At 44.7% G+C, this 24,873-nt stretch overlaps 1 protein-coding gene across 4 annotated transcripts in view; it reads right to left on the bottom strand.

Annotated features, from left to right (window-relative positions):
- LOC119449462 (protein arginine N-methyltransferase 9-like) overlaps positions 1 to 24,873 on the bottom strand; it is a 36,715-nt gene that overhangs the window by 4,880 nt on the left and 6,962 nt on the right. For all 4 annotated transcript variants that reach the window (XM_049665219.1, XM_049665220.1, XM_037712638.2 and 1 more), the window contains 4 exons: positions 18,607 to 18,699; positions 8,860 to 9,031; positions 7,932 to 8,097; positions 2,896 to 3,391 (listed from right to left, as the gene is read on the bottom strand). In XM_049665219.1, coding sequence (XP_049521176.1) covers positions 2,896 to 3,391; positions 7,932 to 8,097; positions 8,860 to 9,031; positions 18,607 to 18,699 — 927 coding nt within the window. The remainder of the gene's footprint in view (positions 1 to 2,895; positions 3,392 to 7,931; positions 8,098 to 8,859; positions 9,032 to 18,606; positions 18,700 to 24,873) is intronic.

The following is a 24,873-nucleotide window of genomic DNA, read 5'->3' as shown; positions in this document are numbered from 1 at the left end:
AGTCGACCGTCTGTCTTCACGTTCTCTGTGTCTGCTCTATCAGCATGAAGTACCGAGTTCATCATGGTGCCGCATTTAAAAGGAAAGTGATCATGTGTACGGAGACAGATGGAAATCGGGCCGCATCACAGGCATTCGGAGAATCCGAAACTTGTGTTCGGAACTGGCGCAAACAGAAGGAGAGGATTTTCGCCAGCAAAGCAATGCGGAACAGTTTCAGTGGACCGAAGCAGGACGTAATCTGCGACGATCCACTTCGGCGATACGATCGCCTTGGCCCTACCTTGAAAGCAATCTGCGACAGGGAAAGTCCGCCGCGCGCCGTGTTTTCGCCGCTTATAGGTCGCGTTGAAGCAAGAGGCATGTAGCACGAAGGTCAATTCGCTCGCCGCGCTTCGTCACTCGAGCGTTTTGACAGTTCGTTTCCGCGGTCAACGAGCGAGATGTGTTTATGTTTGCATGTGCGTGCGTGATACCATGCTTGTTAATTATTTAGTAAGCGAATATGGAACCTAGAGCACGGTGACAGCGACAGCAGAAATGCGCCTGGAGTGTCCATTATCGCAATAAAATAGTTGTTTTGGTTATAGTGCAATACCGCTTATAGTGCGGATATTCGCGACTCCGGCGACTTACGTTACAAGCGGTCTACACTATACTTTGCTATCAGTTTCAATGCATTGCCTTTGGGTGAAAGCAAAACTGACAATTTTTCCTCTTAGCATACATGCATTGTCACTGACTACTCTCTCAGTTAGCATGACCTTGTAGTAGACTTAACTCTTAAGATACACATGCTGTTATAACATGCGAGTGAGCTAGCTCTCCAGACTCTGAAGCAGCCAAGGAATTGTGCACTAAAAATTAAGTTGCAAAGAATGTGGCAGCAAAATTTCCGTGCATGATTTAATTTCAGCTCTTAGTATACAGTGAACAGCACAGCCAGTGCCATGCATTTTGCATGGTTCCTGCATGTGCATCTGACACTTTATAGCTTGAGAGATTGACAGGCATTTTTCCTCTCAATAACTGGGGCTTTGGAGAAGCAAAAACCCAACAGTATAAAAAAAATGATGCAGATACCATTGACGATGATTATCAATGTAAGCGAATAGCCTAGCAAGAGTCGTCCCTCCCCAGTGCCTCCCCGTAACTCGCTTGCCTGAGTGCGTACGTGCTTTTCGTCGCCTTCCCGCGACAAACGATTTAACAAGCGAACAATAACCATCATCTTCTCAACGTACATTTCCTTTCTTTGAAACACTGACTCGCTACTTTCTGGTCAAGAATGCTATATCATGCCGATTCACACTTGCTGTTCACGACCTGGAAGTATCTGACACGCAGTGTTAAAAAAAACAAAAGGCACACATGGTACATGTTGATTATTTCTTGGGTTGTTGAAGGTAAGCAGGTGCAAGTGTTTAGTGTACAGTGGCCCAGTACACAGCCAAGTGGCAGGCCCAGTTGCCCATGCAATGGCTTCAAAATTTTTGACAAAGACAGCACCTCCTGATGAACGGAATAACATACTGCCTGTAACCTTGCTTCTATGATATGGGGTCGAAGTTGTAGTAGGTGAGAGCAATAGAAGCAGATGCAAGAGCTATTACGTAATCATTAGTGGTTGGCAGGAAGCTCCTAGCATTAGACCAGGAATCAATACGAAACCGTTTAAGCTTCTTATTCATTCATTCATTCATTCATTCATTTCAACATCTTTAGGTCCAGTAGGGCATTACAGAACAACACAAATATCGGCACACAACGTGTTCGTCAAGCACATGTTTAAAGCCATTTGGATCGGATAATGGAGGTGGGCAAGTGGTCCCAGCCATTACGTTTTAGGAATGAAAGAGAAATCTTTGGTTTGTATGACAATGAGGAACAGACACTTTATAATGATGGCTGATACCAGATGGCATGAATGAACGATTGGAAAGTAACTCTTGTTTATGATGCCCATTGTGATAAAAATCTTGATAAAAACGATAAAAAGAGAAGTGTTAGTTTTCTATGTGAAGAAAGAGAAGCGAGGCATAACCCTGTTTTCATTTAGGATACACTGGAAATATGGGACTAGTTCAAGAAAATTAAATGATACGCTACGATACAGTGCCGTTTCAGTGCAACTTGTGAGAATTTGAATGCATAGGTCCAAAACAGCAGATGCACATTCTAGCAACATATTCTTTTTCTTTCAGTAAGGTTGATTCAAAGCACGAGAGCTATTTTTTTTTTTTTTTTTTTTTTTTTTGCCTAGAAGTCAAGACAGCATTCAGCTCTGCAACAAAAACATGCTTCTACAAGCCTGGTGCAGTAGCAATACCATTTTGCTACTGTACACAAGATTGGGGGTTGAATTTCCGGCCGCCACAACCACATTATGAGGGAGGCAGAATGAAAAATTGTTCCTACAACATGTTAACATAGGGTGCATGTTAAAGAATATCAGGTGGTTAGAATTAATCTGCTGCCTTTGACAATGGTGGGTGCGTTTTATTTTGGAATGGTAAACTCCATAGCGAATTATTCAATGCTTCTAACCCATTGGCACATTTTGCAGCAGCAGGTTGGACAAGAATTGTGCCATGCAAAGCATGAGCTAAATGCTCATGTCGTTTCTCCAGGCACAAAACGCATTGCACACCAATAAGCAATAATTGTTGAACTCATTAAGTAGCTCAAATGACGCATTAAAAATTGTTAACCGGTGATGAAAGGTTACTTTCACTAACTGGTCACATGAAATTTAGATGGACGAAACAACAAATGTGCACGGTAGCAGAGCTGTGAATGAATTAGAGCTAACGTTGCTAAAATGACATTCACCACTGAAAAAAGCAAAACGCATCTGTATTCCAGAAAGAAAATTGCAGCATAACTTCGACTTACCTTAACAGAGCGATGTCTTCAAGAATACCTTGCCGCAAAAGCCCAGATGATTCGAAAACATTTACAATAAACACATCATAGTGCTTCAGTTTGTCACTGTACAGTTCCTCCAGGCTTTCTGCCACATGAACAGAAGCTTCCAACTTATGAGCCTTCACAAAATGGGCGACAATATCTTTCAAATCTGAGTTGTGCATACAAGTGAGCCTCCAGTTTGGTTGATGTTGCACGAGGAGCAAGCCTAGGATTGGAATGCTTGAAATGTCCAGTATACATTGCGAAGAGAATTTTTCGAGTGTTCCACTCAGTTTTTCAGAAATCTGTGCCATTGCATGTGCTTGTCCATTAATTGCGCGAATAATGGCAGGCTCTAAGCTCAACACTTCCTTCTGAGAGGCTTTGCCCGGTGACTCTAAAGTGCAGCGCATGGTGATGTGGCTCTGGCAGGACACAGCGAGCTCAACCACTTCGCCACATGACACTTGTGCACTTGGACCTGCACAAACAAAGCAAAATAGCAATAATAAGTTAGCAGATGAGGTGAAAGCTACGATAAGCAGCTGACCAATTTCTAAAAATAAGTAATGAATCCGAAGACTAAAGCCACTAGGTTAAATTTCTAAACACACTTGCAGCATTTGGCCCAAGAAATGTCAAGCACCACTTCTCCGTATTTTTCATGTGGGATGTTGCAAGCAGATCCAAAATAACCTTGAATTTTACTTCGACATTTTGACTGATTGATTAGTTCAGTGGGTTCATGTAGCTTAGCGCACCAAAGCAACACTGGGGCTATAAGAGATGCCATAACGATGAGCTCCAGATTTGTTTTGACCACCAGGAATTCTTTAAAGGGACACTAAAGGCAAACGTTAAGTCAATGCAAACTTTTAAAATACCCTTCCAGAAATCTTCCGGAGCTTTTTCATGCCAAGAAAAGACTTGGTTCCAAAGAAAATTGGAACTGATGGAGCCGCAATCCTCTAGTGCAATTCAAATCACCTGCCATGAGCGAGGCGGTGTGATGCTGCATACGTCATCATCCCTTTCTTGTACGTACTGCCATCAGTGAGTAAAATGACACCCAAGAGCCTGCGCTACTGCTTTTAGTGTAAAAAATTATGGTTGACCCTCTTTCATAGGAATCGGTAGAACACGAAAATGAAACGTGTCTTCACAGAAGCTGTTGCATGATTGTTTCGTGAACTCATGGTCCGCTGCAGCAAAATGCGTGCGATTTGCGGGCCGGCAACCGTGTTGCAGATTTGCTTGGCGCCCGGTGCCCTAAAGGGGCTTTACGGCGTCCTGTTGGCAAGCGCCATCCTGCTGGCAAGTGGCTTCAGCGAAGGTGCGAGCATTCTGGTCCGGCTCCGTAGTGGCTGCGGCAGCCAGTCGAGCTGCGATGCGCACAGCTGCAGGAATTCCAGCGGCAGAGTTCGCACTCAGGAGGTTTTTTTAAAACCTCCTTAGTTAGCACCGTGCACCGCGAACGCGCAAAGGCATTCTGCTTCATGCTCGCGTGTCTCTCCCCGGAGCAAAGAGAGATTTGGCAGGCAACGTCATTGCCTCGCAACGTCAACGCCATCGCAAGCGAAGCTGTAGGCAATGCACTGCTGATGCACGTTGAAGCCGCAATCCGTAGGCAACGAGGCACCACAGGCTAATCTGACGCTAACTGCCTACACGAGGCCACAGAAGTACATGGATTTGTCTGATCTTCGTGCTTGTGGATTTAAACGTTCTTGTGGCTTTGTTCATTGCGCTTTATATGCCTTCATTGCCATAAATTTCAGAGCAATCTATACTTTTAAAAGTGCAAAAGACGCTGCGAACACGCACAATCGCTACTAATTACAACGGTTCAGCTTGGCGAGGTGGCCAAATCGAAACGCGCCAAGCGTCTCAATGACTAGCTTGCCCCTGATAAATTCATAAGGGCGTTTTATGTCACTTGTCGATGCATGCGTCCGTGGCATAATGGTTTCAATATTGGGTTTCTGTACTAGAGGTCCCGAGTTTGAATGCTGCCGTCGGACACTTTTAATGTTTATTTATTGTATGATTGTTTATTGTATAATTATTGTATGAAACTCTATGCACGAGGCTACACTTGGTTCTTTATCCTATGACTATACCGCATTGTAGCCTCCGCTGCGCTGTGAAAACCCAAGGGCTCCCTGTCGGCGCTCGTTAGTGTCACGATGCAGTACTTCGCTTCAGCGCTCCTAGACGACGGCGCCAGAGCCGATGTCACATCTGTTACATCCGTCGCAGGAAATCAGTCGTGAAACGCGGCATAAAACACTTTCATGTTAAAAAGTTCAATGCGAAGAGCATCTCATGACAACGCATGGAAGCAGTATGTTTTGCTGCTTACAGTTAATATGAGCCTCACAAGCAGCAAAACCAGCGCATCACCACTTCATACCGAAATTACTAAAACGTGGGAGTGTAGGGTCAACCAAAAACAAAACCTTTTGACTACACCTGCATTATTGTCAACCATAACATAAATGAGTTCTTTTTTCTAAATGTTGACTGGAAGTGGACTAGTGCCACTTTCTTCCATCTCATAATGCAATGCAATGATCTCTTTATTATCAGTGGTTGAGTACTAATGACGCAAAAATGAGGTGACATGACGACATCGGGCTAGTACTCTAATGAACAGGTAGAGGTCTGTGCCTCAAATCGTGTGCTACATGTGCCTCAATTTTTCACTTACTAAAGCTCTGTTCTCTGTGATACTGACAACTTAGACTTTTCTGAGCATTAATCTATCACTTTAGCTTGACTTAATATGTCCTTTTAGTGTGCACCTAAATACAAGCACGCAAACATTTTCATCCTGATTGTCATGAGCCAATCAAGAAAAAAGGACGAAGAAGAAAAAGCAGAAGATAAGAAGAGGACAAGAAAGAACGAGGAGTCGGTGGAAAAAAATAAAGAAAAATGAAGTTAGAAAATAAGAGCGTCTGAATAAAAAAAATACAATATATGAAAGAAGTGCAAAAGTGCACGCAGAGCTACGTGGCCAAGGCGGAGAAGGGACACGTAGCAGAAGAAAGCAGCACAGCTATGCTCTGGAATGACGGAGAGAAGAAGGAGCGGGAGGCCGGACAGGAGGGGTGGATCGCGAAGAAGGTGGCAACCCAGTGGAAGCTGTCCTTCAGCTGCCGCGGCTACGACCCGCGAGCTGAGTGGATGTCCCACCGGAAGCCGCAGCTACAGGCTGACGGCGCTGCTTCCCGGATTCCCTGCGGCTACAATCCGCAGGCTAGCGGAGTTGACCAGGCGATTCAGGTGCCTCGGTCACCCCACCTTCCTGACCCCCTGACCAGGCCAACTGCGGGCCGAACGTCGGACACAGTGACGTCGAGTCTACGACACATCGGCGGGCCCAACGATGTGTCGCCGGAAGCAGCGACGACGACGTGACGTGGCCACGTCGATGGACGCAATGTAAATATTTCAAACTTATGAATTTTGATACCTCAGGAATTTGGGGAATGTGTACAATTATCTCGTGCTGTACCTTGTTTGTCTTGTGCTGTTTTTTTTGCTGTTGGTTTTTTCAATTATGAATGTTTTTCTTAAACGTGCGACTTGTCCCTGTCTGTCATTGGTCTACCGAAATTCGTGACACCGATCAAAATGTGGTTGCAGTGGGCGGAAGTCGAAACTAAGACCTTGTGCTTAGAAGAAGAATTTCATAACTAGAAGCTGGATTTTTAGGTGCTAGAAATGTGTTTTAGGCACCCAATAGGGATTGAAATATGCGCTATAATTTCTTCACACACCAGACCTGTTTTGCCTATTGGAAACGTGCAGCCGATTATTATGGTAAAAGAACTGACGTAGAATTCACTTGTGAGGTCTGAAAGGTAGAAACCTTATTTCTCAAGCCACTGCTTCACAATGCGTTGCTGGGCTCACAAGAGGCCACTTTTTCTTTTTTAATTCGCATACTGTAGTAAACACACTCCAACACAATAAGCAGGTATTGTAATTATAGCCAAAACTTTCTGCTCACATTGACACATCAAGTGTTGCAAGCACAAACGATACAAAGTATGCCAGGAAAGCTGCTAACCGATTGATGCGAGATGCTAAAACCATTTTTTAAATGTTTAAGTAAAGAAAGACACCTTGAATAATGCATGTTTACAAATGTTTGTAAAAGTTATAAGAATAGTAACATGTAATTATAATCTCTAGGTTTCATGGGATCAAGATTGTGCTTTTTATCCTCAGTATAAGCTCGCCTAGGCTGAATATGAGCGCTCAAGATCGACACAGGTGAACGGAGCACTTTTGTACAGTGTACTCCCAATAAACGAAACTCGGTAAAACGAAAATTCCTGAAAATGGAATTAGATAGGATTATTTGGTTGGTTTCTTATGTCTGGCGCAGTAAAATTCTTCAGTTAATTGAAACACTACTTATTTGTTACCTACAGTTAAAGAGCATAAACTCTAAACATGAAATACTAATTCTTCATAGCCAACGCCATACTCGGGACAAGCCAATCCAGCAGCCATCCTGGCTTGTACAGGTCTGTTTTGGGCCTATGTCTGTGCCTATGTGCATAGAGTTTCTCACTATATTACCTAGAGGGAAATCTGGCGCCATCGATATATCCAGGATCGACTGAACAGGCATTCCCAGGCATACAACAGCGCAGCTGCGCCAGGTTTCCCTGTAGGTAATATAGTAAGAAACTCTTATGCTTACGTGAGGTGGTTGTTTTGGCACAATGGAGAGCATGAAGAAACGGCTGCATCAAGCACTGTCGCTTGAAAGGAAGCTGCAAGTTCTTCAGGAGCTCGATTGAAGCAGCCTGTCCAAGAGGGAGGAGGCAAAAAAGTTCAACATCCCGAAGTCGATGCTCTTGCGTATCTTGAAGAACAAAGCAACCATCGAAGGTGCCATCAAGAATGGAATGTTTACTTCAACGCAAATGCGGATGCGGACAATGCCATATGAATAACTGGAAAAGGTTCTTTTCTTGTGGTTTATCGTGCCACGCGGTTACCTGTGAATATGGCTTGTTCCCAGCAGCTGTTTGAGTCCGGTCCTGTGTCCAGCCACGCATCTCCAACTTTGAGCCGAAACCACAAGCAAACAGCGTCCAGAATGCCAGACTGGGTGCAGCAGACTTTCTCTCTCCATTGAATGCCTTTGATGAGATTTTGAATTTCCTGTAAGAAAAGTAATGTCAGAAATGAAAACACAGAAAAATGCCTATTCACTGAGCTGCAGGCCATATAGAATGCGCTAACCATCTCGCGATCCCAACTGCCATGAGAAATATTGGAACTAGTCACATAGACAGAATCAATCCAAGCAGTGAATGACCTCTGCAAGGCACTGAATAGCTATTTATTTTTAATCTAATCAATTTATTTATTCAGATACCTACAGCGCCTTAATATGGGCATTATTGTAGGGGGGAAAAGATAACAGATTAAAAAAAACGTAACACTATGATGATGATGATTAAAAATAACACAACATTCACACAATAACACAATGCGTTCCAATGAATGGATTGCTTTTTGTAGACAAAATGCATCCTGCAGTGTCAACGTTCCCCCACAAGATGCGCATTACTTGGACACCCGGCTTGTCTTCCCCAGGACACCTTTTGGCCAGCTTTCAGCATGACTGATCTATTCTGCGTTCTGTGGTGCTCTTGCATACCAATCGACAGTGCTCAACAAGATGCCACTACTTGCTAAAAGTGAGGCTACATCCAAGCCACTTCCCAGCTGGATCCCTGCTGGATTTAATTACCACAGAAGCCCTGCTGGATTTAATTGTAGAAAGCAAGCTACTATATACACACATATAAGATGCATAACCCATTTTATACCACAGAGGCAAACTGTAAGTGAAAAAAAAAATGGTCATGAAAGCGAAGTGTGTTAAACAAGATTGTGTTCCAAAGCTTACCGACATACCTTGTGATTGTTGAAATCCACTGAGAGCAGATGAAAAGGTTCAGAAAGCCTCAGGAAGCCATGCTTCACCTGGCTGAGTTTCTCTGAGTCGTACGGCTGTTCATCATCACTTGCAGCATTCAGTTCAACATTTTCCAACTTCAAAGTATTCTCCAGCACTTCTCTGCTAACCCTGGAAAACACATAGCATAGAAAGTTGTCATTCTGTAGAATACACAATTACAAATCTGAGTGAGCGCAGCAATGTTCAATGAGTAGTACAAAGGCATCGTTTATTGTATTTTCCTGCATACAACTCACTTGAAAAAAAAAAAAAACTGAAACGATCTTTTGCAACACATTTTAAGCATAGTAAGTGAACCAGCCCAGTCACTAATGAATGCTGTCATCATGAAAATCTAAGTGCAATAATTCGACATTCTTAAAGGGAAGCTGAAGAGGTTTAGGATTTGAAGATTTAAGGTGGTTTGGAAGGCTGACACAGTATAATTAAAGTCCTGCAGTTATTTTCTCGATTATGCGTTTAGCAGCGGCGCAATCGCGGTTTTAAAAAAAAGCGTAGCGGCGAAAAACCGGGTGTGAGGATGACGTCAATACAGGGGTCATGCAAGAGCTCTCTTCGTTGATACCTATAATGATGTCATGATCGGCTTTGCCATCAGAGCCTGTTAAACGGCCCGCGGCGTCTCCCGCAGACGCTGCAGCTTGTTTTTGGTAAATTAAACCAACTAGTGGTGACTTCTGACCTGTTCAACTATGATTTTCATATTCAGGGGGTGAAAAACTATAATAATTTGTTGAAAGCTCACTTTTCTTGAAAAGTGATTCAGCTTCCCTTTAAGGCATTAACGGTTAATTGAGGGGGGGGGGGGGGGGGGGTTCCTCGGTGCTTCATGGAGCTTAGCAGGGTTCCCTGGAACGAACATGCTTGAGAACCCCTGCAGAACCCCTTTGATACATTCTTTAAGGGACTACATAAAAATAGTGCATGATCTGAGAAAATGTCACATGTGATAATGCTTGCACAACAGTACAGATGAGGCAGAAAGCTACTCTCTCACTAAACTTTATTTCAAGTTGAGTAGAATGCCAACAACTATTGAAAACATAGTGAATATAAAGCTCACTATAGCTGCCTGGAGGTTAGAATGAACATTAAAAAACCTTTTTTGTGGAGTCGTAAGTTGTGAATTGCACAAACTGAAGCTCATGATTTCCATTGCAGTGTTAAATGTTCAATGAAGACAGCTTCTCCTCAAGCACTCGCAGCCCGTTTTTTTAGTTTATGCAAAGCCATGTATATATGAAAGTTACCATACAAGATATTGAAGGCCACGACAGTGTCCACAAACATGCACAGCTGTGGGGCGACCGTTTGTGCCTTCAACCACCTATTCTTTGGTTTCGATGTCGGGCTTTCAATTCAGAGCGTAAGAGCCAGCAACACATAACAAACAGGAATGTATCAACAAATTTCTACTGTATTATTCCCGCACATGCAGCAGAAAGCTTAGTTTCATTCATAATATTACCTGCTCTTTCCTGAAACTATTCAAAATCTCTGCCATTTTTTGTGTGTAATAACGCTCACTTATAGGCAGGAGGGTAATTTGTTGCAATTCTCCAGACATCACAACGAAACAGTGCTCCTGGCAGAAGAAGTAAACAGCAGCAAAATATATTTATTGATAAGGTGGTGATGATAGGCCGTCAAAAGATTCTTCATTGTCGGAACCAAAAAAGAAATCAAAGGAGTAGGGCCTGCATTATCATGAAGTTACAGCACCAACAAGAGCCAGCCAAACAGCTTGCCGTACTCAAAAGCTTTGAGTGTGTTGAAAATGCCACAATGTTTAAACGAGTGTGAGACGGTCTCTTCTGTAACAGTGGCTACAAAGTTAGGATGCGAGAGCTTTCATGGATTACCTTTTGGCATCCTCTCTTTATGCATCCACTGGCGCATCCTCTTGATATAAACAATATCAAAGTGGCGAGATGTCACGTCTAGCTTTCGGATACCATTCCACAACTTCAATATATTTTTTTCACGGTGCGATGCCATTACCATGCAATGCACCATCAAATGAATATAACAAAAAAGTGAGCGTTTTGCGGAAGCAGTCCTTTCTTAGATTGGATTTGGCAGGAATGTATCCACCTTGAAACTATAGCCTTAAATGTGGAAAATGGCTGACATTAGGCCCACTTAGATTACCGCAAAGAAGTCCAGCCGAAATCTACACATTGTTTCAGTTTCAGGGCAAGTATGCGGATGGGTAAGGATCGCAGGGGGGGTGTGCAGTACTTGCTCAGTAGTGACAGAGAACTTGAAATTCTCAAATAACAGAATTGGGAGCATTTGTACAAGCGAGTGTGCTTGATCTGTATTTTATGGTACATGCATGCAACATTTCTTAAATGTTATCTTTGTTTCTATAGCAAAAGACTCTTCTAAATGGAATGCAGTGTTCAATGGTGGTCCAGCCAGTTTAAGAATTGGAGCAATTTTTGGAGCAGGAAAAAAAGCTGTTTTGTAGAAATTTAGAAGCAGCCACATTAGCATTTTGTAGCAGTTCTGTAGCACAAAATTTAGCATTTTGGATCAGTTGGAGCAGGAGAAAAGCAACTGCATGACATCTGGTGCAGCTTATTACTACTACACAATCGTTAAGTACTTCTTTAGAGCAAATAGACACAAGCAAAACAGAAGCAGCCATTTAGCTTGCGTGCCCAGAGCAGAAAACGTTGCAAACGGTCTTTATTTGCATATGTAAATAGCACTTGTAGACTACTGAGAATAGTTTTATACAATCAGACGTAATACAAAAGCGACTAGAAATGCAGAAAAACAATTTTGTGCAATAACAATGCCTAGTCGCGGGCAGGAGCCCGAGGATTGATGCTGGATGTGCTTAGTCGCGCAGTCCGAAGTGCCGATGCGCGAAATGGCCTAGCTGCGGGCTCGAGGAGTCGACGCTCAATGTGCTTAGTCGTGAATTCCGAAACATAGGGTGCTGAAAGGCTTAAGCGCGTGTCCGATCGAGGATTTCGTGCGCGAAGCTTGGTCACAAAGTCCGCGTCGCCGATGCTTGGAATGCTTAGCCGCGGGTCTGTCCACAAACGGAGGGATCGGCAATGCTACAGCGATGTCCGCGTAGCGCCCAAGGCAAAGGTGGCGCTTTGGCGCACTTGGCACAAGTTGCACTTCAGTGGGCGCAGGAAGGTGCAGACGAGTAGAATTGTAGCAAAATGGGGCAAATGGCGCAGTTGGACCACCACTGAGTGCTGTACCTTCTTAAATACAGACAAGCACCAGCGATTACTCTGGAAAGTAGTACATGTGTATAAATAGCAGATGAACTTGACCAGGGAGTTTAAATTCAACGATTGATGACCATGCTTGCCGCCTCCATTGTGATTTGTTATTAACTTGCTATTCTGGGCACAAGTTTGCCCATATAAGTAGCTTTCTATCTCATATTTTTGACAGTGCTTGGTTCTTCAGTATCACTACAATGTAGCACTTACCCATCTATGCATGCCATCAATCTACCCTTCAGAATAAGTGGATTCTGACAGACTGTTGCCTTTCTGAATGAATGCCTGTAGTTGCAGTATTATAAATCATGGGGTCTCAAAGTGGGTTCCGTGGAACCCAGCGGTTCCGCAAGCCCCTCCTCAAGGTTTTGTGAGCCAGTGATAAATATTCCCTGGTTCTGTGCACACCAAGTCACAAGACGGTGAACACTAGGTGTGCTCGATCCAAGGAACCTGTATTACCCATGCCTGAGTGTCAAAAAGCCCATTATAATGTGTGCTAGCTGTGCAATTAATAACTGCGCATTATAATGCGTGCAAGCTACGCAATTAATCCGCCAAAAGATTGTAGCCAGCCAGCCTCCAAAAACGGGCTGCGCATCTAAGCTCTTGCACTTCATTCACATTTCTCCCATTTGTAGATAGGCAGAGGATTAAAAAAATTAAATGCACGTAGCAGTGGAACACAGTTCATTCTAGTACGGTAGCTATCGAGCGCAGGCAGAGTCCGCATCGTTGTAATCATTAGTGAAAATCGTAGGTGATACCCGAATGACAGCAACGCCAGAACGCTTTGTGCCTAATTGTGCCTGTAAAGTGTTTATTCTTGTGTTTATCGCCGCGCATAACACCGCGTTGGTGACTGGCCACGTACCTCCATCAAGGCCAATTCACATGGTCACGAAAACTAGGCTTGAAATAAGGTTTCAAGCCAATGAGCAGTGACATCAATTACGGTCGTGCGATTGAAGCCGACTACATCTCGCGAGGCAGAACACTAGTTGTTGAAAATTATGCATCCAATATGTCTCCAATGGAAACATTTGATAAAGTACAGACAATTCCATTAGAATAGGAAAATCTGAAATCACAGGCTGTTTGCTTCCATCCACGAATACATATGAATATGAAATTGTGCAGGCTTTCTGAAGTTTCCTCGTGGCGATGCATGCTGAGATATGCCGAGATTGCATTACTATATTTAACATCGTAATGTGGTCAAAACTCTTTTATGCATAGCCATAAAAAGTAATGGCTATATAATGTCACGAGACTACGAGCAATGCGACAAAGACGACATTGGTCACTGGGAGAGAAGAAAACGACTTTTGTAAAAGATTGTCTCTCCACCATCTTGACATTGCTGCCGCTCGCTGCAAATAGTTGCTGCAGCTCGCCTCCATAAATGCGTAGTCGCCATCCACGATCGTGTCAATAGCCACCATGGTTTCGTCCACAGCGGTTGCGGCAAACAGTAGTTTAGTTTTGACTCGGTGCGCGTGTCGGTCGCGTGCCTTCAGAAATACGTAGTCACCATCCATGATCACATTGATAGCGACCGGGGTTTTGTCCGCAGTTGCTGCAGAAAATGGTAGTTTCATTGTCTTGGAGCGTGCGTTGGCCACCTGTCTTTAGAAATGCAAGGTCACCCTCTATGATCGCGTCAGTAGCGGCCACGGTTTCGTCCACAGCGGTTACAGCAAACAGTAGTTTGCTTTGACTCAGTGCAAAGATGTCAAGGATGAATAACACCGTCTACATCGAGATGGATGGACGATTTGTTGGCGACCAGCTCACTGGTGAAAGAATAATCAGGATGTGTGCGCAGTGGTGAAAAGCATGTCTCAGATTAAGAAGCTCGCCACGGCCACGCTGTGAAGGAAGTCGCAAGGCCTTCGCCACGTGAGCGCTTATTCACGAGATGATGAGAATTGCAGCTTCCACACTGCTTTAGTGCAAAATAGATACAGGATTTACTGATTCATTTAGTAAATAAAAGTGTGTTGACAATATGACAATATTTCCTTCATACCCTCAATAATACAACAATTGGTTAATTTGGACATTTTTTTTTTCCATCCCGCGAAATCTCGCTTAACGAGGTTTTACAGTACAGTAGAGTCGGCACTAATTCTAGGACCTCTTGTGATGATAGGTTATAAGTCTCCCTGTGCGATATGCACTGAAAACTGTCATTCTTTGTTGGCACGCCTTGGTTACAATGCTGTCTTGTCTTGACTCATAACAATTGCGCCCTGAAAAAAAAAAATTAAATTATGGGGTTTTACGTGCCAAAACCACGATCTGATTATGAGGCACGCCGTAGTGGGGGACTCCGGAAATTTGGGCCACCTGGGGTTCTTTAACGTGCACCTAAATCTAAGTACACGGGTGTTTTCGCATTTCGCCCCCATCGAAATGCGGCCGCCGTGGCCGGGATTCGATCCCGCGACCTCGTGCTCAGCAGCCCAACACCATAGCCACTGAGCAACCACGGCGGGTAATTGCGCCCTGTTTGCACCACGTGGTTTGCCCGTCACCATCAAAATAGCCTGTCCACCACTACCACTGGCCCCAGACGTGTTGCGTACTACACCTAGCATATCTACTAGGTGGGGGTTCCTTGGCATTTGATAAAGCTTAGCAGGGTTCCCTGGGATCAACAGGGTTGAGAACCCCTGTTTTAAATAGTTCAGGCCAAAAAGCATCCAAAAGACTATGTATATTTCAATTACCAACGATTTGTGAAACACTTTACCAGAAGGTGCAGGGGCAAAACAGCTGCGCCATTGACATAGGAATATTCTTGTGCCGTCTTGTACCATATTCCGTGAATTGCGCCGAAAGTAATAACTGGTTATCTTGCGCCACGAGTAAAGACTTGTTCCAAGATGATACATTCTGGTTTCACTGTAAATGATGTGCTAATCTTACTTTATTCTAAATATTTTAGGGTGGGTGAAAAGCAGCTCAAGTGTACTATGGGCATTTCCTGGCAGCTGTATTAAGTGATGGCACGCACACATGCTTTTGCCACCTCTCTAGCCGCAAAGTTATTAAAGTCCATGAAACATGATGCCACCGGCTGTTAGCTGGACATCAGTACTGTAACATGACATGACTACAGGGGTTGCAGTCAAACCTCGATGTAACAAACTATTTTTATTTCCCCATCTTAGTTCCATTGAATTAATGAAACCTCGATATAACAAAAAACAAAGTTTTTCGCTGCAAATACAACTTCGTTATATCGAGGTTTGACTGTATTCAAAATGCATAGTGCTCTCGCAACAGTGGTCACATATATATTATCTTTCCTACGGCACAGTTGCGAGGCAGAATTATCTTAAGAGACTCGGCGATCATCACCGTTTGGCCATTCAGGTTTCAGAAATAAATCTACCTTCATGTCTAATGATAAATAAACAGCAGATTTACCTTAACTGCAATGAATCAATGAAGCAACGCCAACAGCATTGTGCACACATTGTGTGTTGAGCAGACTCAACAGGCATTCTGTTTTGGAACCGAAACCTACGCCAACACTCCTTTCACAGCAACCTGCACTTCTGACCTGGGCTAGGTTCCCCTAACATAGCTTATTTGCTCTCGAATTCAAGGGTGAGCTTTTAAAACAGCTCTTCTTTGCCATACAATGTCCCAGATTCATTTTATCTGCAAGAAAACGACGCATGTGTATATCACAATATCAAAGCTTTGGCACTACTACAGTTAAACCTGGATATCACGAAATTGACAAATTCCCGAAAAACTTCGTTATTAAGAGGATTTCGTTATATGCAGGTTCGGCACGAAAATTCGAAAAATAAATGTTTACCGTACTTACTCGATTCTAATGCGCCCTCAATTGTAACGCGCACCCGTTTTCCGTTTTCGTCGAAGCACTCATCCTCGGAATGTCACACCAGGTACCGGATGCGTGGACGCGTGTCGTTTCGCACAAGTGCGAGGCATCGGAAACGAAGAGCGAGCGTCACGATGGCGTCGTAGCGTCGTATAGTGTTACAGTAGAACCTCGCTGTTACGTTCCCGGGGCCTGCGTTTTCGCGGCTCTTACGTCGTTTTCGACCGGTCCCGGCACAGCTCCCTTAGAACTTAATGCATTGGTAACCCCGCTGTTGCGTCGCAACTGTGTTCCCGCATCATACGTTGCGAACTGCCACCCCGCGCCGGCTCGAGCGGCCATTTTGACTTTACATGTCGCTTGGCTTGGTAGCTTGACGATGGCATTGGCCGCCCAAAGTGCCGGGGGCGACAACTATGACGTATTTTCGGTTTCCGCCAGCAAAAGTATGGCCCTTGAGATCCATATTTGCTATATAAAGATGGTGTCCATGACGCGTTGTGGCCCTAAAATTGGTTTTGGCTCATAGATATTCCGTATATAAGGGTACGGCCACGCTAGCGGCAAAAAAACGCGCACGTCATGTCATGCAGCGAGCGGCAAGTTGCCGCGCGTCAGCGCCTTGCCGCGAGGCCACCGTGGCACGCGCGTCTCGCCACGCGGCAGCGCGATAAGATCTCCCGTGCTCTCCGAACGGGCGAACAACACCGCGAGCGCTCGTTGTTTCATGCGAGAGACGACAATCGTCGATTGAAAACCTGGCGCGGACCCGCGGCATTCCGGTTGTGATGGCTCCGTGACGTCACCTTCGTCGCTCTTCATCTCGCGGCACGCGGCATTTGCCACAGAACCCATTTCGCGCGGCACGCCGCTTCTGCCGCGCGCGGCATGACGCGTTGCCGCGCGTTCCTGACGCGCGTTTTTGCTGCGTGTTTTTGCCACTAGCGTGGCCGTACCCTAAAGTCCAAGGGCGATAACGCAGTCGCCGCGCGCCGTATGCTGTATGTGCGAGTGAAAACATGCGAGGGTAGCCGACGACCGCGTCTAAATCTCGCGCGCGCAAGAAAAGCAGGGAGGAAGCGTGCCTTCTTCTGTTGCACTCGAGGCACCGGCGAGGGAGCGAGGGGGGAGGGATAGCAGGGCGGCGCGCTGTCGCGCAGGCCGTATCTTGAAAGCGATCTGCGTTGGGGCAGAGTCTAGCAGTGTAGGTGTCGGCGGCTCGTAGCTTTGTGCGTGCTGTGTGTTCTCGGCGCTCAGTTTGCGTTGAAGCGATAGACAACAGCGCGAAGGTCACTTCGCTCACTTCTCCAGCGGCGCTTCCACACGCCGCCAGCGTTTGACAGCGCGTTGTGCCACAGCGTGTACCAGCGCGTCGGCAACATCAGCTGGAAAAGGAGAGTGTGCTGGCTTGGCAGGCTAGGCCAGCTGCAGCAAGCGGCAGGATCAGATTTGAATGAAGGGAGGGGGAAAGGTCACGCCCGCGGCGGCAAGATCGCCGGGTCGAGGGATGCAGGGCCGCCTCGCACACGCACGCACGCACACGTGCACTCGCTTTGCATTCCATCGCGGCGGAGAAGGTGCTTCCGGTTGCTGCTCGCGCAAAAATGACAAAATTTGGGGCGAAATCTCTAGGTGGGCGGAGGGGAAAATTCATTATATCGAGGGGGTCTCCCGCTGGCACTTCGTTACGTAGAGGTCTCAAATACATGTGCTTCTATGGAGTAACGGCGGAGAATCGAAAAACTTCGTTATATCCAGGAATTCGTTATATGGAGGTTCGTTATAAGCAGGTTTAACTGTATTACAGTTTGTCGAGGCTGATAATAAAGCTCCATGCATGAAACTACTAATGAGCATCATGACAGTTCTGTTTGCATTGGGCTCATGCTTCGAGTATGCGAATTAATATTGTTCAAAACCTTCATCCTCTGTGAAGACAGAGGACAAATATGATTCACAAGGTGAATGCCAGGACTTGGATACCCATATGTAGGCTGCTTCCTTGTGCTTACCACAGCAGCTGTATACACTCATCACAGCATGCAGCGTAAAACCTTTGTTTTTTTTATGCAGTGCACGTATACCTGCAGCATTGGCGCACTGCAGGTTTTCTCTCATTCGCGTCATTCAACCTGCTATTTTTGCACTGCTGCTCTGCTTCTAACATATGTGAGTTGAAGTCTTCTTTGTTTACTGACACTCTGGCTGAAGCATAGCACAACATGGGCGACCCTGCAAGCATGCAGCTAGCCACCCTAGGTGCTCCAAAATTATGTTTCACCTGCTCCAAACCTGATCCTAATTCAAGTCTCACTTGCTCCCGGGGCTGCTGCAAGGCAAAATTCCACCCCTGGTTGATGTCTTTCAGTTGAAAATAAAATATGGAAGCTCACTTATTTGCGTAAAGCTGTGCAGAACAACAATGCGCAGCAACGACAACACTAGTCAAAAAAGAAAAGAAGAAACAGAAGAAGAAAGAAAGACGTCCTGTAGTAAAAACAAAATCCTCAGTTAGACAGATCTAAAGAGTAAGAAAAGCAACATTATGACAAGGCCTTGCTCACTTTTGACCACTCCTGATCCATTGGCTTTCAACTAGACAGGCAAACACCTCGGCATTTTCAGGAATCACGGTGGCTTTTGGTTGGCAACATGCTCTGGAAAAGAGACATTAGCTAGTCAGTATTGGAAAAAAGAATTAGTAATAGCACTATGAAAAACAAAAGACCTCCTTAAAAACAAAATTACAGTAGTCCTGCTCAACACTTGCCACACTATTACAATGATAGCTGATGACTTGGAGCATATGGTAGATTTATTTCATTATATCCGATAATTCACTACATACATTTTCATTATATCGAGGTTCGACTGTATATGGTTTGCTGCACCTTCATCAGATGGCACCACAAGCACAAGACCACACTAATACATGTTGAACAGTTTGTGCTCGCAAACTCCTGTCCAACATTAACGAACATTAAGGAAGGAGGCATGGTACTATAGTTCCATAGCATATTTGGGCACTGAACAATGTTATCAATCATCACTGACTTGTACATCCATTTCACTGCCCTGCACGCAGTTGCCGTAGTGTTGTGGTAACCTAATCGGCTGTCACTGTCAAGGTCACGGGATTAAAATCCTCGTTTTCGCATGTCTGACATGCTGCTTTTTTGCACAATTTGGCAATAGTGGCCATGAATGGCAGCAGCTCCATCTTTATTTTATTTTTGTTTACAACATACTGCAATCTTTGGCTGAATACCATGCAGATAGAACACTCAATCTTAAGTTGGGGAAGAACTCCTGACAGTTATCACGGTAAATTTCAAAAGCCTCACTGCAGAAGCTATGTGAGAGGACAACTACAGACAATAGCTGTTGCAGAAACAGACAGTGCTGAGATTCTTTATTTGAACACAAAACATAAAAATGCAATATTTTGTCAGCTCGCCAAAGCATTGGTGCTTTTTGAGCGAGATCCTTGCAACTACTAATTGAAGCTGTGGTCACGCACGTGTTTGCAAAGTGGTATCTATAGCGTAAATCAGGAGTATAGAGCTTCATTTACTGGAGCATTGATTCTCAAAACCACTGCCATATAACTCAGGTCTCCTTTTAATGAATCCAAAGATACAACGAATGTGTTCAAGCTAAATTCTCAAAAGAGAGAATTGATTAGCACCTGGAGGGCTGATATTATCAGAGCTTGTAATACTGAAGTCAGAAAGTTATACAGCTGGCCACATTAATGAGTGGCTGTGCACAATTTTCCTGCAATGCATTTGACATAAATGTAGCAGCACTTGTCTGCCAATCAGACAGGGCAAGTGGTTTACAGACGATGGATTATCACAAAAAACTGGCTGTTCTTGTTTTAGGTGGTGACATGTGAACTATGAAATGCATCAAATTGCAGTTTGATCAGTGAACAGGCATCTATTTTGCCACAAAATATGCAAATCGGTTACAAAAACTTGGCAAATGATTGAACTAGCATATGCTGACGATGCAATGACTCATTCGTGTCTTTAACTGCCAATGGCACTTTGCAGAAGCCAGTTATCCTGCAGACAACACAGGTACAAGCAATTTGTGAAAATTGGTCGTCTCTGAATCATTAATCACGTGTGACTAGCAGACAAATGCCATTATGTGTACTATTGTAGACAACTTCTGCTAACGACCAAACTGCATTACAGGATGACTTATGCAAAATATAAAACTGGTGGGCTCAGTGAATGATGCAATTTAAATGTAAAAAAGTGTAAATGCAGTTGAATCTCATTAATTTGAACACGCTTAATTCAAACTTCCGGTTTATTCGAACTGACGCTGTGGTCTCGTCAAAGTTATGTGCATTTCGATGGGCGAAAACGCCCGGTAATTCGAACGCGCAAGCATTCGCCGATGGTTAATTCGAACATACCATGCTCCGACAATGCTCTCAGCAGCGCGCCAAATCTCCGAACTGACCATAGAGCAAAGACTTAAGAGTGACCCCCTCAACGCCGCGCGCGATGAAAAAAAAAAGTAAACAGAAAATGAAAACCGCGATGGAAATTTCACTTTCTCTCGAATGGCAAGGTTGCCATTTCTGCGTCGCGCCAGAACACACGTGTGCATGCGAGTACCGCAAATTTGCCGGATGCCTCAGCCACGCGGAGAAAATGGCAGTGAACTCTTATCTTTTTTGCTTCCTGTATTTTCTGGTCACTTGTTGACCTTGAATGCTACGGCGCAGAGGGAAGCAGCGGTGAAGGCCCAGTCCGGTCGCCGAAACTGCCCACGCCGGTCAATGCTCCCTTCCCGAGAACGGCAGAAAATGAAACTTCAGGGAGCGGGCTAAGCTGGCGGCAGGCGCGCACGGAGACAGTCGAAGGTGAGGGAGTTACAAGGGAGTTGAGAGGGAGGGCGAGGGGAGCTACCGAAGCGGAAAAGTTGCCGAGGCAAAAATCCGCTTCCCTTCCACCCTCCTTCCACACCTTTGATGGCTACCACGCGTGCGCGCCGGCCTCGCCGGCCCGGCACAAGCTTAACCCGCTCCCAGAAGTGTCATTTTCTGCCGTTATCGGGAAGCGAGCGTTGGCCGGCGCGGGCAGTTTTGTGGACCTCGCTCGCTGTGTGCTCTCGCACCACGATATTTCGTGACTCGATTCGTGCATCATGCTATAGTGCATGAATACTTCAAGAATAAGTCCTTCTTTTAATTCACACAAATTTTCGGGCCCCTTCGAGTCCAAATTATCGACATTCGACAGTATATATGCAAGTGTCATGCAAACGCTCTGTAATCGCTACTGCATATTTATTAAATGCTGTGCCATTGGTGAAGGTTGAATCATATCGTTATCTTGGAGTCACCATTTCAAGCACTCTAGCATGGTCAGACCACATACCTGAGCGCGCGTCTGATGCTGCTGAAGCACTCGGTTTTGTGAAACCATACCTTCACCTTTGTCCTACATCTGTTTGGGATTGGCATACATTACATTCATTTGCACAGAATTTGAGTATGCCTCAGCAATCTGGAACCTACATCAAGGATAGTTAACTTGATCGAAGCCATTCAAAATCACGCAGTGCGCCTCATCACCTTGCAGTATGATCATAACCAAAGTGTCACTGCCATTAAATCATCCCTGCACCTTTCCCCTCTCGCTCAGCGTCAAAGAATTGCCCATGTAGATCTGTTTCATAACTTATATTACAACTTCCCTGGCTTGTGTAATATTGTTATGAAGATAATTAATACGAGCTCACCGAAAGAGAACAGCCTTGTTTAATGATGGCCGACACTCGTACGAACGCGCGCACAACTGCGCCATTCATCGTCTTCTCTCTGGCGATCGGTGCCTGTAGTGAGCAGCCGACTTCTGGCGATAGCCACTCGTAATGGGCAACTTCGCGTCATTACTCCCCACGTGAAAAGCGACTGTCCCGGTCGCCGGTAAGAAAGAGTAAAGGACGACAGAGGGTGTGGGAGAAATTTGATCAGAGGGGCACTTCTTCGCAGGCATAGTATGGCTTCATCCATACTACGTGGACAATCTCGGCTTGTGACCGCCGTCGGCTCGAACTCATAATATTACTCCGAGGGACGACCTTGTAGTTCATATCGCTGAGTCGCCTGACGATCTTGTACGGGCGAAAGTATCTGCGCAGTAATTTTTCCGACAGCCCCTGATGACGAACGGGTGTCCACACCCGTCCTTACCACAACCTTATCAACCTTATTAAACAACCTTATCACCTTCAAAGTACTCTCCATTATACTTAATGCATTTGTCCAATCTGTGATTCCATTCACGGAAACATTTTTCAAACTCGTCTGTTTCAATGGCTGATAGCTCCTATAGTTTTTTTATTCACCTCTTCTACGTCAAGAAATCGCAGCCCTTTCATGTTCCTCTTCATTCGAGGAAATAAAAAAAAGTCACACAAAACGAGGTCAGGTGAGTTATGGGCATGAGGCAGCGGAGTCATGCCATTTTGTGCCAAAAACTGGCACACTGAGACGGCTGCGTGAGCTGGTGTATTGTCGTTGTGGAAAAACTAGTCACCCGACTGCCACAAATCAGGCCTTCTTTGTCGCATACTGTTACGCAATCTTTTCAGTACCGCTACGAAGCTCGAGTAATAGTCTGGCCTAGTGGAACTAACTCAATATGCACTATCCCCCTCACATAAAAAAAACAAAAAACTTGTGAGCATGGTATTGATGTTTGACTTCACTTGACTTCAGATTGAAGTGCAGGTTAAAGAACCCCAGGTGGTCCAAATTATTCCCGAGTCCCCCACTACGGCGTGCCTCATAATCAGATTATGGTTTGGGCACATAAAACCCCATAATTTTTTTTTTTTACTTTACTTGACGTGCTTTTTTTAGACAAGGTGACAATGGCACCTTCGACTGGCTTGATTGGTGTTTGGTTTCAGGGTCGGAAGAATAGCATCGTGCATGTCTCGTCACCAGTAATGACCCTGGAAAGAAATTCTGGATAGCTTTGGAGCTGTTCTTTCAAAGCACAGCATGTTTTCACTCGACAATCTGTTTGCAGTCAGATCTGTCAGAATTTGAGGCACAAATTTCGCAGCAACCCTTCTCATTCCCAAATCTGCTAAAATTCACTGAAATGAGCTCCAAGTTAGTCCAGATAAGCTCCCCAGTTCTTCAATTGTCCGTCATCGATCTTAAAGCAGCATGAATTTTTTTTTTAAATTTTAATCCGTTCGTGATGTTGACCAATGTCCAGAACAAAGTTTGTCATGAGTCGACATTTCCCCTTTTTTGAAACGAGAAAAGAACTTGTGCACTTGAGTTTTTCCCATATCACCGTCCTTCTAAGCAGTGTATAACATTTCAACAGCTTCTGCAGCATTTTTTCTGAGCACGAAACAAAATTTCACAGCTGCACACTGTTCACTTAAATCGGTCATCATGAAAAACGAGAAGTGCGCGAAACTGCTTTGACGAAAAATATCCCTGTACCCGAATAAAGCCTTCCCGGGCGACACCAGTTGGTGAAATGATCTCAAAACGAGTAGCTCGACGCTCGCCTAGAGGGAGAAGTATACTACAGTAGCTACGCCCAGCACAACGCTATTCCGGTTTCCTCTGGGTACCCCCTCGTATGTGTGTCCACTTCGATTTGTCGTTTTTGCAGCCAAACACATTCCTCGTCTTTGGAGAGCCTTGCTCTCACCTGCCACGCGCATTCTAAGCATGTGCTGTGGAGCAGGAATGCACGACAATGGCAGCACCATTGATACGAATGCGCCTCGAGCGTCTGTATAATTGCTCTGTCAATAGAATTCTGCTTGGTACTATATATGCGTGCTATGTCAGGTAGGCATATTTAAGCTCTTCAAGCTTGCCGTCTATCTACCGAACTGTTAATTAGCTTTTGCTACACATGCAGCTTCCATAGGTGTCGATTCAGTAGTATATTGAGCTGACAAAAGTTTTGTGGGGTTGAATAAAACCTTCGAAAGCTTTGTCATCCGGATTCTAATGCTATCAGAATGCACACAAATGTTGCCTTGCAGCTGGCATGGTGGTCCTTAGCTCTTTTGTGATCAGAATGTTTGTGTGTCTCACTTTATTTTCCCATGTCCTAGTGCTATGTTAAATTTCGAAATCATGTACCAACAAGCCCAACAGCAAACTCTCCTAAAGTTAATTTCTTGTACATCGGGTCATCTTTCTAAATATGTTCTTGTCAGCGTTTGTGTGTGTCTCACTTTCTTGTAGTTTGTTGGAGCTCTTTTTAATTTCAATGGCATGTACCAACTAGCCCAAGAGCGAACTCTCCTTCAGAACAGCACCTGAACATGTGTGTAGAGCTATTTTTTTCCATGAAATACCAGATCCAATGTGGGCAACTGTCTAAAACTTTTTTGCGGCCCTGTTCTCTTTCACGGCCGTCGGAGGGGCGGCGTTTATTCGTATCAACCGACGCGGGTCGAAAATCGATTCGTAACAACCATTCTTTAGCACGTTGCAAAGTAATGGGGCTCGGCCGGGACCACAGAAAAATTCGTATCATCCGGAAATTCGTATTAGCCGTGATCGTATCATCGAGATTCCACTGTAAATAATATTACAAACAAATATTTACATCTACCACAAAATAAATGCAAACATTTTCAAACAATGGTTTATAAAATCCAGGATTTATATGGCCCTGAAAACCAAATTTTCACATTTAAGTGTTTTCAATAGTTTCAAGGGCCTGTGCCCTTGAAACTGACATGACGAGGAATTAGCTGACAGCAGGGTTGCTCATTTACAAGTTCCTATTTGTTCCCTGGTGTACACAGTGCAT

This window comes from Dermacentor silvarum, chromosome 4 (genome assembly GCF_013339745.2).
Source record: "Dermacentor silvarum isolate Dsil-2018 chromosome 4, BIME_Dsil_1.4, whole genome shotgun sequence".
Classification (NCBI taxonomy): domain Eukaryota; kingdom Metazoa; phylum Arthropoda; class Arachnida; order Ixodida; family Ixodidae; genus Dermacentor; species Dermacentor silvarum.
The sequence above is the reverse complement of the archived record's forward strand: the minus strand, read 5'-3'. Positions and strand labels throughout refer to the sequence as shown.